At 56.6% G+C, this 11,517-nt stretch overlaps 1 protein-coding gene and 1 pseudogene across 1 annotated transcript; one reads left to right on the forward strand and one right to left on the reverse strand.

Moving 5' to 3' along the window:
• Positions 1–1,216: 1,216 nt before the first annotated feature.
• Positions 1,217–3,055, forward strand: MYEOV (myeloma overexpressed). Its single transcript, XM_016921432.3, is given in 2 exon segments — positions 1,217–2,005; positions 2,007–3,055. Coding segments are annotated over 2 exon segments (768 nt in total). The 5' UTR covers positions 1,217–1,447; the 3' UTR covers positions 2,217–3,055.
• A 6,130-nt stretch (positions 3,056–9,185) lies between these two features.
• Positions 9,186–9,732, reverse strand: LOC100612297 (interferon-induced transmembrane protein 3-like; annotated as a pseudogene).
• Positions 9,733–11,517: the final 1,785 nt, after the last annotated feature.

The raw sequence follows: 11,517 nt of genomic DNA on the forward strand, positions 1-11,517 counted from the left end.
CCCTACAAAGCAGGAAAGTATGCTTGGGAGAGGCCAAGTGAGTGGGGAATCAGCCCAAAGCCAGGCATCCAGGGTCTCCCTCACCTGAAGCTGACTTTTTCCCCACCTTGGACAGAGGGCGGGAGATGCCATCCCCACTGAACCCAGTGCTTTCACCAGCCATATTAGCTCCCACTCACCCCCCGTCGTGGAAGCCTCGGCCGTCACACCTGCAGGGCCGGGGCGTGCATGGCCTCAGGGATGGCCTGTTCAGCTGCTGGGTGACTCAGGTCCAGGTGCCTCACCACCTGCTGAGCTCTGTGTGATTTCTGGACACTTCTGCTGATTGCCTTTGGGCTCAGTGAAGAGTCTGGAGTTTATCTGGAGTGAGGTGGCCGGGTCTTGGTGGGATCTGAGCAGGTAAGAAGCAGGGTCTTTCTTATGTTTTAAGGAGAGCCCTGTGGCTGCTGGGTGGGGGACCAGCTGGAGGGGCAGGAGGGCAGCAGGTGACTCATTACAAGGCTGGGGCCATCATCCTGTGAGAGCTGGGCATGACCAGTGCAGGTCAGTGGGGTTGAGGGTACAGACCAGTGGGACCCACAGACGGCTCGGGAGTGACCAAGCCTCTGCTGAGCTGCCCAGGTCCCCTCTGGTGGACACCTCCTACCCGGAGCCCCCCAAGGTGGTGCCAAAGCTAGACCACCATACAGCCAGAGGCCTCCAGGCCCTACCCACGACAGCCCAGCTGGCTTCTGCCCAGCCACTGTCACACACAGAGGGCAGCCGTCCCCATGGTCCCTAGAGGCGGTTGAGGACCACTGTGCCTGGAGTCATCTGTGGCTATAAACCAGGAGGAGAAGGCTGCCCACCCCCTGCCCCAGAGATGGGGAGGCTGGGGCCACCCGGTGGATTTGGGCAGGTCCCAGCTTCCAGGATCATGAGGTGAAAACGTGAAGGGACCCTAGAGGCCATGGGGACCCAGGCACAGAGCGGCGGCCTCTCATCCTCCCCATGGTCAAGGAGGTCAGTGCCTTCCTGGGGTGGGTTACGGATGGTAGTATCTTCCTTCTCCTCAGAGTCCATTCAGGAGCAGGAAAGTTCATCTCAGACCCTAAATCCAGCCACGTCATGCCACGCTTAACACCTCTAACAACTTCCCCTGGCACTTAGGACAGCGTCTGGCTCCTTCCCTCGGCTCGTGGCCCTCAGAATCTGCGTCACATACACCCCAGCTCTCCCGATAGGTCTCTGCACTCGCTGTTGCCTCTGCCTGGAACAGTCTCCCTCCTGGTGTCATTGTCTCCGTGGTGTGTCCTTCCTGACCTTCCACCTCCACCAGGTGCCGACACTTCCCTGACCCCAGTAACCTCTTCTCTTGGGTGGGTGAATGCCACCTGCTGATGTCTGATTTATTCATCGGTTTTCTTGTCTGTAGTCTGTCCCCCTTGGGGACAGGGACTCGTTGCTCATGTTCACCCGGCAGGCTGGACGCTTCATGGAGGGCTCCAAAGCTGGCAGATCCCGGGGCCGCCTCTGTCTCTCCCAGGCCCTGCGTGTTACGGTGAGAGGAGCATTTGTGTCTCTGTGGTTTGCTGCTGGAACTGGTGACCGGGAGAGAAACAAGGGAGACAAGGGTGTCCAGACAGGTGTGGGGCTCAGCCAGGAGGCAGAAGACGTGGACGTGTCCCGGGCCAGGAGGGTCACAGATGCACCACAAGGCACTCTGTGTGGCACTGGGAACAGGAATTCTGGGAGTCAGTCTGCAAGGGCGGTGGGCATTGCTCACCTGGGAGAAGCCTTTAGAGTGGGCGTTGAGCAGGCCATTAGCTCGTGCCCTGAGGAGGTGCATGGGCGGCATGGGCTCTCCATGGAAATTATGTGGGCGCGAATGGATGTGGCTCTGCGCTCACCTGGGCGAGGACTTCTGGCCGGTGCCGGGGCACTCTGCATGACCCTGGCAGAATCGAGCTGCCCTGACTATGAAAGGGGAAGAAGAGCATGCCTGACCCCCCACCGGCACCCCACCCCCTCACTGTTCCACCTGGGGCCTGCCTCTGCGGGTGGCTGGGTCCTGGCTGACTGTTGTGACTGTTGAGGCCCTGGGGGGGTGGCGCATGGAAGTTAGGAGGACTGGCCAGGTGGGGCCCACTATGCACCCACCCCCAGTGTCAGGTGCTTCTCCTCTCCTCCTCCACCACCTCCTCCTCCTCCTCCTCATCATCATCATCACTTGTTGAGGACGTCCTGTGTGCCAAGTGGTTTATATGCCCAGCCTCATTTAATCCTCAGAATGACTCCATGAGGTAGCTACTAAAACCCCCCACTTAACAGATGAGGAAACTGAGGCCTAGAGAAGCTCAACAAGTTGCCTAAGTTCCAAGTTTCCTCTCCCAACTCTCCTACCCTCTCCTCTTCCTTCTCCTTTCTCCCATTCTTCCCTGCCTCTTCCCTAACTAGACAATTTTTTATTGAGTGTCTCCCAGGTGCAGGCATGAGCCAGGTGCTGGGAAGATCATGATAACCCAGCTCCTTCTGGTCGTTTTCTCAGCTGGTTAGAGGCTGGGAGGACACGCAAGTTCAGCTCCAGCCGACTGGGGCATTGGTGGTAGCCCCTGGAGACATTGTGCAATGGGGCTACGAGGCTGCATCTGGCTCCAGGGAAGCGTGTTGCAATCCATGAGTGATGTCTGCCATGCGTACAGGCATGGAGAGTGAGGCACCTGTACTGTCTTCCTGTAGACCCTAGACTGGTGGGGCCTCTGAAATGCATCCAGACACTGTGCTGGGTGTGTTGCATGGCCCTCCCAACCAATTCAGTATTTTTCTCCCCATTTTCCAGGGAGAAATCTAAGGCGTCGGAATGTAAGGTTCTCATTGGAACCCAGGCTCCAGGGTCCCTGGTTTTCTGTGACATCATGCTGCAGGACCCTGTTTCTCTCTTTGCTTTGGCTGCTGGGGAGCTCAGAAGGGAGCTTTAGGCTTGCTCTCAGTCATCACATTAGCTCAGGGGTTTGGGCATTTTTGTCGCCATCTCCTTTGGGCTCTGTCTCCTCCCTGCTGTGCTTCCCGAGGAGCAGGCCGGATGTAAGTTATCAACTATAAATAAAACCAAGACTTCCGTTCTGGCTCTCACTCTAGTTTCCTGGTGCATTTTTTTTTTTAAGTTCTTAATCAAGGGAGGGGATACTCCTAACTGAAGATGACATCAGCATCAGCTGGCCCCGGGGGGCAGGCCCCCAGCCCCCAGGCCCGTGTGGGCCCTGAATGCCCCCATTATGAGGGGTAACCTCATTACACAAGACACGCTGCACGGCGGAATTTCAAATGGGGTTTTGTGGTTTCTGCCCTTTGCAGCCGAGCACACACAGGCAGCTGCGGCCGCCCGGCTTCCTCTCCCGCCGCAGCCCTGGCGCCTGGCCAGCTGGTGACCACCCCTTCTACCATGAGTCAGTTTCATTCTTAACTCTCTGACTCAGGTCCCTTTAAAGGGACAGCAGAATCCATTCATTCCAAGCAAGGGAGGAGAGGTGAAGAACCTGCCTGGGAGAGGAGTCAGGGGTCAAGAGGAAGCTTGGGGGTCCCAGGCAGGCGGCTGAGTGAGCAGCCCTGCCTCACTCCCCTACCCCAGACACCAAGGATGGAGGGGCTTTCCTGCCTGTTCCAAGGGAGACGGACCTGTGACTTCCCCAAAGCAGACCATCTGCAAGGCGGGAAACCCCGGTGTTCAGCAAGCTTCCTTTCTGTCTGGGCACAAGCCCTGCCCAAGCTCTGGGCTCAGAAGGTAATGGGGGCTTTGCAAGCCACCCCCAATGCCCCACGTGCCCCACTTCCTTCTCATCCTTGGCCCCCTCATTCCTTGTACTTCCGTGGCAACAACCTCTGGAGTTCCTAGAACATCCTGAGCTGCTTCCCCCGGCTGCCTCCCTGCCACCTGGCATGCACGTCACTCCGCTCTTTGTGGTGGTCCCATCTCCTCCTTCCGAGCCCAGCTGCATGCCACCTCCTCCCACGTACATACTGCCAGTCCGTCAAAGCAACCTATTTACCTCCATAGTAACACAAGGAACAACCCCAAACTCTATTCAACTTGCTCCCCATGTTAACGGCCCCCAGTGTGGACTGTCAGCTCCATGAAGGCAGGGCCCTACTTATCTGGTTCACAGCACAAGGCCGGGCACACAGTAGGTGCTCACTCAACATTCCTGGGATCAATGGGAAATGACTGTCGGGGAACCCTCTGCAGCCGTCCTTGTCGAGGGCCCCAGATGGGGTGTGGGTGGCCCCTCCCCGTCCAGATGGTGTTGGAGGGCCTGGGGGCCAGGCATGGCAAGCAGGCCGAGGCTGCAGGTGGACATCCCTGGGACTGGAGCTGCTGGGGGCCAGGCTGCAGTTCCAGCCCAGGTCAGGTCTCATGTGAGGCCTCCGTGAAACAAGAATTTCTCTCTCCGTTTCCTTCTCCTGTCTGACTCACACTTTCGTTTTGAAGTTCCCCCTTTCTGCCAGTGCTTTGCCTGAGGTTACAGAGTGGTCAAGCGAGGCCAGCAGGGCGTGGAGACCAGGAGGAAGCTGGGCTGCAGTTTCATTCACAAAAACACGACCCGCCCGCTTCCTGTGTCCTGCCTGGGCTGCACGGCCCGCAGCCCTACAGCCAATTCACAGGGTGTTTGCAAGTTTGCAGGGGCCAGTGAGGGTGCTCCTGGGGTTTAAGAGGCTTGAGTTTGTCCACCCCACGGCCTCTGTCAGGAACCCCCCTTCCCGCCACTATGCTTCTGTCTCCCACGGTGCCTCCCAGCTCACCCCCACAGGGGCCTGGCGCAGAGCCTCAAACCCAGGATTCTATAGGAGCTGAGGGTTGGGTCTGAGCACCTTGGCGCTTCCCCTGGCCCCACTGACCCATCCTTGTTTCAGCACAGAGCTGGGAGGCCCAGGGAGGATGGCCTCTGCTGACTGGTCCAGCTCCCTGTGTGCTTCCCACCTCTCAGTGTGGGGTGGATCCAAGGGGGAGGGAAGAGAAGGGGATGGGAAGAAAACGATGCCTGTTGGGGCACAGGCTCCTAAACCCAACCTCGTATCGCCTCCTGCGAGTAGCTTCCAGATGTCTACAGGGAGCCCGGGGTCATGCTGGCATCATTCATTCTCCACGCATCAGATGATCCTGCGGCCCCTCAGTGCCAGGCCCCACTGGCCCTCTGCGCACATCAGTGACTCTGATGTTCTCCCCCCCCCGCATGCTGCCAGTCTGATGGTGGAGACAGAACAGCAGTCCCGGATGGTAAGGACGCCCAGTGCCAACCCCCCTTAGCAGGGGAGATGCAGAGGAGGGGGGCCACCCAATCTGGGCATCACAGAAGCCTCCCTGGAAGAGGGGGCATCCGAGCAGAGCCTGAAGGATGAGATACCAGCTAGGGGAAGGGACTGGCTGGGAGGAGAGGCAGGGAGGGGTCTCCAGGCAGAGAGACAGCATGTGCAAGGCTTGAGTGCAGGAGAGACCCTGGTGTGTCGGAGCTGGAGAGGAGTGTGTGGGGGGTCTGGGTGGTGTGGAGCGGGGATGGAGGCCAGGCCAGGGGGTCGGCCAGGCTGAGTGGCTTGGACATTTTACTGAGCACGGTGAGGAACCCCTGCAGGCTTGTGTGCTTGGCTGGCCCCGCCCGGCTGACCACAGCTTCGTGCAGCACAATCCACATGGCACTGTGTTGGGGTCTCCGATCCAGGGTCTCATTTCACCCTGGTGCTGCCCCTGTGAGGAGGCGTTGTCTCTCCTTCTGCAGTTGAGGAAACTGAGGCCTAAGAGGCAAGTTCTGTCCAAGGTCATGCAGTAGGTGCTCCCGGAGTCATCCGAATCGCAGTCCAGGGGTCTCTCGCTACCCTCCCTGACCCTCTGGCCATGGCTGCTGTGGGGATGAAACCATCACAGGGGCAAGGCACTTTGAAATGCGAAAGCTCTGTGGTGTCATGATGATAAAAACACAACGGGAAGAACGCAACCCATTTTGGTTTTATGAGGCTGAGCTGCCCCTCTGGAACTCCCTCTTATCTGGGGATCTCAAGGCACTGGGAAGGTCCACAGACCACTCCTAGAAGCACTGGGGGCCAAGCTCAGGCCAGGCAGGAAGTGGCAGGCACTGCTCATTCTCTGCCGTCTCAGTCCTCCTCCCCTCAGAATCGACCCCTCTCCCCAAGCCAGCTGGTGCGAGAATGGGGAGCTCGGGTCCTCCCCATCCCCAGCAGCATGAACGGGACAAAGACCAGCAGCAGCAGGAATGGGACTAAGGACTCCACCATCCTGGAGACAGAGAGGGGTGGAGGCATTGGCAGTTCTGCCTGGTTTAGAGTTTTCTGGGTTCAGATCCTGTCTGTCCCTTGAGACTATGAGCTCCTGAAAGTCATGGACCATGCGTGTCTGAGTCACTGGGGCCTGCTGGGATGAGCACGGCTTGATGGCTGGAGAGGAGGGAGTAGGGTGTGGAAGGCTGAGGGTCAGGGGGAAGTCACAGGACTGGCTACCCTGTCAAGGCTTCCTAGGGTTTGTTTAATGAATAAGGAATTGATGGATGAATTATCCACTAACTGAAGGGTATGAATTCCAGACAGATATGTGGAAGGATAAATGGATAAATGAATGTGTGGATGGTCTAAGGGAAGATGGATGAGTGGGTGGATGGATGAAGGGATGGGTGGATGGATAAGTGATGAATGAATGCACGGATGATGGATGGATGGATGGATGGATGGAAGGGTGGAAGGATGGATGGAAGGGTGGAAGGATGGATGGATCAAAAGATGTATGATAAATAAATGGATGGAACGACGGATGGAGGGATGAACAGGTGGAAGGATGGATGGAGGGATGAACAGATGGAAGGATGGATTGATCAACGATGGATGAATGTGTGGATGTGGATAGATGGATGAATGCATGGAGAGATAGATAGTGGATAGATGGTATAGGGGGGTGGTAGAAAGTGAAATAAGCACCTGGGTCATCTCAGGCATATGGGCAATGTGAGACGCTTCTAGCAGAGACTATGATGAGGCTCGCTTGGGATATGGGCAACGTGAGACGCTTCTAGCAGAGACCGTGATGGGGCTCGCTCGGGATATGGGCAATGTGAGACGCTTCTAGCAGAGACTGTGATGGGGCTCGCTTGGGATATGGGTAATGTGAGATGCTTCTAGCAGAGACTGTGCTGGGGCTCGCTCGGCTTCACAGATGGAAACTTGGCATGCGTGGCACAATGCCCATGTCCTCCACCAACTAGAAGACCAATGGTTTGTCTAGGACCAAGAGACTCGGGTCATTTTCTTGGTTCAGCCTTATCAGCCCCTTGACCATGGCCAGTCTTCTCCCCTCCTGGCCTTGGTTTCCCGTCTGGATTATGGGGATTTACTGGATGAGATGGGCCTCTATGGTGGAGTGTCCAGGTTTTCCTAGGAGGAGGGGCAGCACCCCCGCCTCTCTCTTCCACTCACAGGCCTTCCCTCACTCCATTCCCAGGCTCAGCCCAGGCACCTGCCATGCACCCTCTTTCCCACTATTTTCTAAATGTCTGGGCATGAAGCCAGCAGGAGAGATGGGCCCTGGGGAAAGGGAAGCTGGCCCCTGCTGCAGGGTGGGCAGGCTGGGGACCACTGTGGCTGCAGACAGCTGCTCAGCAGGCCCTTGGCAGGCTCCAGCTGAGTCACCCTGAGTCACCACTGTCACCTCCTACCACACATTCCTTCATTCATACAGTGTCTACCCCTGAGGCCACCTCCCTGAAATCTCACTGGGCAGTTGCCAAGGGTGTGGAGGGCACTCAGGCCTGCCTGATGGGCCCCTGGCAGGGAGAGAGGGCTGGACAAGATGACCTCCGGGAAGGTGTGGACACCCTCTGGGTCCCTTCCAGCCTGGGAGCCCTCTGACCTCACTGGGCTGGGTCCCCTGCAGATGGGAGGGCTAGGTGCCTGTCTCCTTGAGGCCCCTTAGCAGTCATTTGGAGGAACACTGGGCCCCTCAGCTCACTAAGATTCACTGGGATGAGGAGAGGAAAGTGACTCACCTGCCCCCCTTGCCTGTCTCCTCAGCAGCCACACCCAGGCTAGGCTCTCCCGCAGAGGGCCTGTGGCCCCTTTGCAGTGGACCAGGCCAGCTCCGGAGTGGGCAGCCCTGCTCTGTGTCTGTCCCAGCACTTCCTCTCTGTGTGGTGTGGGGCAGGCCATGCACGGCTCCAGGCCTCCGTGTCCTCGTCTGTAGCCGGGCTGTCGGCAGGCACCGCCTCTGGTGACTTGTGTGGGCACCTGGTGCTCCTCTGTCCCTCCTGGGGCCAGGAGTGTCCCACAGCCCTTTGACCTGCAGGGCTCACCTCTGGCAGGTCCTGAGTCCTGGTGTCAGATGCCACCAGGAACACAATTCTGGGCCTGAGAGGTGAGCCTCTCTCCAACTGGAAGCCTGGGCTACACTAAGAGCTTAGAGACCCAGGGTGGTGAACCCTGAGTGCTGGGCTCCCAGGGGTGGGAAGAGAGAGGCCAGGGTGGTAGCCTGGCCCCCACACAGTAGGTGCCAGGTAGGGCAGCCGCTGGGAGCCTGGCACGGGGCCTGGGGCCAGGCTGGGGCTGGTGGTCTCAGGGTCCATGAGGCCCATACATCAGCCTCTGAATTTGCCATGGCAGGAACCTGGGACACAGGAAGCCGGCACCGCTGAGCACCCTGTCCTTTTCATTCATTTCCTCTCCCGCTAACCCCAGTCAAGCCTTCTGTGGCAGGCACTGCTCTGCACTGAGGATTTATGTCAATGAAATTGACTTGGGTCCCTGTCCAAGGTGGTCTGCATTCTATTGAGGGGAGACGGAAGACAGGCAGTAACCATAGTCACATGGCCTGGCCTGCTATGGAGGCAATCGGAACCTTGGGAAAGAGAAAGGAGAGTGAGGGAAGAGGGTGCTCTCTGAGAAGGGCTTTGGATGGGATCGGGGGGGCACGGTGAGCAGGGATGGGGGGTGTCTGGACAGCACACCCCGCTGTGGAGCAGTAGGGAGGCTGGCAGAGGGGACCAAATCTGGGAAGTGGCTAGATCCTGCACAATCTCCCATCTCCCAGGGAGGCTGACATGGGACCAGTTTTCTGGGATGGCCCCATGTGCTCTAGTGTATTCTTTTTTTTTTTTTTTCGCAGCAGCACCAGAAACATATACACTTTATTGAATGCTATTGTAGAAAAGTGTGTGAGGATAAAGGGCTGATAACAGGACTTGGCTCTGGGGGCAGGGCGAGGAATGGAAGGTGGAGTACGTGGGATACAGGTCATGGGCAGAGCTCCTGGCCTCAATGATGCCTCCTGATCTATCGATGGGCTTGGATGATCAACACTGGGATGACGATGAGCAGAATGGTCGTGAGGATGCCCAAAATTAGGGCCCAGATGTTCAGGCACTTGGTGGTGGAGGCATAGGCCTGGGCCCCGGTCAGGTCGCCAACCATCTTCCTGTCCCTAGACTACATGGAGTAGGCAAATGCTATGAAGCCCGGGCGGCAGGGGTTCATGAAGAGGGTGTTGAACAGGGACCAGACAACATGGTCGGGCACGGAGGTCTCGCTGCGGATGTGGATCACGGTGGACGTCGGGGGAGCAGGGTTGTGGGGTGCCCCCGGCACAGCCACGTCGTGTTCCTCCTTGAGCATCTCATAGTTGGGGGGGCTGGCTGCTGTTGACAGGAGAGAAGAAGGTTTGGACAGTGTGGTTCATGGTGTCCAGCGAAGACCAGTGGTGGTCGGGTTTCTGGGGTGATTCTCAGTGGGCCCTCCCTTTCCCTAGTAGTTTCGTTTTCTCCGCTCTAGTGTATTCTTACGGGGCCCCCCTTTCCTCTCAAAGGGTGAGTTTGTTGGTCCTACCCTTGCAGGACTTTTTAAGGCCTTTGGCTTTCGCTTGAATGGATTAGGGAGCAGGGGAAGGATGGGTCCGACTCAGGCTGCTGAAAGGATGCTCTGCCTGCCAGGTTGAGAAGGGACTGGGGGATGGGGTTAAGGGTAGATTTATGATCTGTGATCCTAATATCCATTTTCTGATGATGCCCCTCAGCTCTAGGGACACAGAGATGGGGCAGACGAGGTCTTCCCCAGAGATTCCCTGATGGGGGAAGGACACACAAAGGCTGATGAGCACCTTTTGATGAGCACAGGTTACTGCCTGCCTTCTGTCTCCCCTCAATAGAATGCAGACCCCCTTGGACAGGGACCCAAGTCAATTTCATTGACATAAATCCTCAGTGCATAGTGGTGCCTGCCACAGAAGCCTTGACTGGGGTTAGCGGGAGAGGAAATGCAGACTAAGGCCCCAGGAGCTTGAGGAGAGAGCAGCCAAGTTGGGGGGGAATTCCAGGAAGCCTTCCTGAAGGAAGGGGCATTTGAGGTGAGTCTTGAAGGCTGAGCAGCAGATTCCCCAGGCAGAGAGTCAGAAAGAGGGGAAGGTATTCCAGGTAGAATGACAGATGGCAAAGGCTCATGTGTAGGAACAAAACACCAACCCCTCCCACTTCATTCATTCATTCATCTACTCATTCATTCTCCACTTACTTCTTGTATGCACTGTTTACCTGGCACCATGCTGGCCCTAGAGAAATACTGACCCCACTCCTCACCCACTCTGTGGCACTTGTCCCAGGAGGGGGTGGCCATGGCCAGGAAGCCATCCTGGTTTAGCAGCCGGGCAAGCATCCCTCCCTCCATGAAACCCTGGATCCCAACAAGGCTACATTTGTTTTGTATTTGAAATTCCACTAATTTTTTCGTGTCTTTGCATTAATGATTCCTCTTTAAACATCAAAGGGACCCGTAGGGCATTTTGACTCCTAACCTTTTTGTACGAGAAGCAGCTGATCATTATCCCACGGCTCCAATGATAGGCTGCAGTCAGTTCGGATTCCCAAGATTACAAAAGGAAATTCAGCTAATTATAGTTTGATAGAAATTATAGTTCTGCCGATTCCTGATTGACAGGGTGGGCTGGCATGAATCACTGTGCTCTTTGATAAGATTTTATTAATCTCTCTCAAGAATCTCACAAGTGCCTCATTGCAGGAGAAATTTCCTTTATGTCTCTCTCCCATGAAGAACTTGCTCGTATTATCCCCGGAATAAATGGAGGACCTGGAGTATGTGGGTGCAAGAACAGAGGCCTGGGAGTCAGGAATCCTGGGTTTGTATACAGCCAATAGCTTGCTGTGTGACCTCCCAAGGTTCCTTTGCCCCTCTGGGCCTTCATCAGAAGGGAGGCAGTGTGGTGCCTTAATTAAGAGCACGGGTTCTGAGCTCAGGCTTTCTAGCTACATGTCCTTGGCAACCTCGCTGATCTTCAGTTTCTTCCTCTGTAGCATGGACATGACGATAATAATAATTCCCCCCCCACATGGTTGTGGCAGATCACTTGAGGTCAGGAGTTCGAGACCAGCCTGGCCAACTTGGTGAAACCACGTCTCTACTAAAAATACAAAAATTAGCCGGGTGTGGTGGCGAGCACCTGTAGTCCCAGCTACTCGGGAGGCTGAGGCAGGAGAATCACTTGAA

The sequence above is a fragment of the Pan troglodytes genome, chromosome 9 (assembly GCF_028858775.2).
Source record: "Pan troglodytes isolate AG18354 chromosome 9, NHGRI_mPanTro3-v2.0_pri, whole genome shotgun sequence".
Lineage (NCBI taxonomy): Eukaryota > Metazoa > Chordata > Mammalia > Primates > Hominidae > Pan > Pan troglodytes.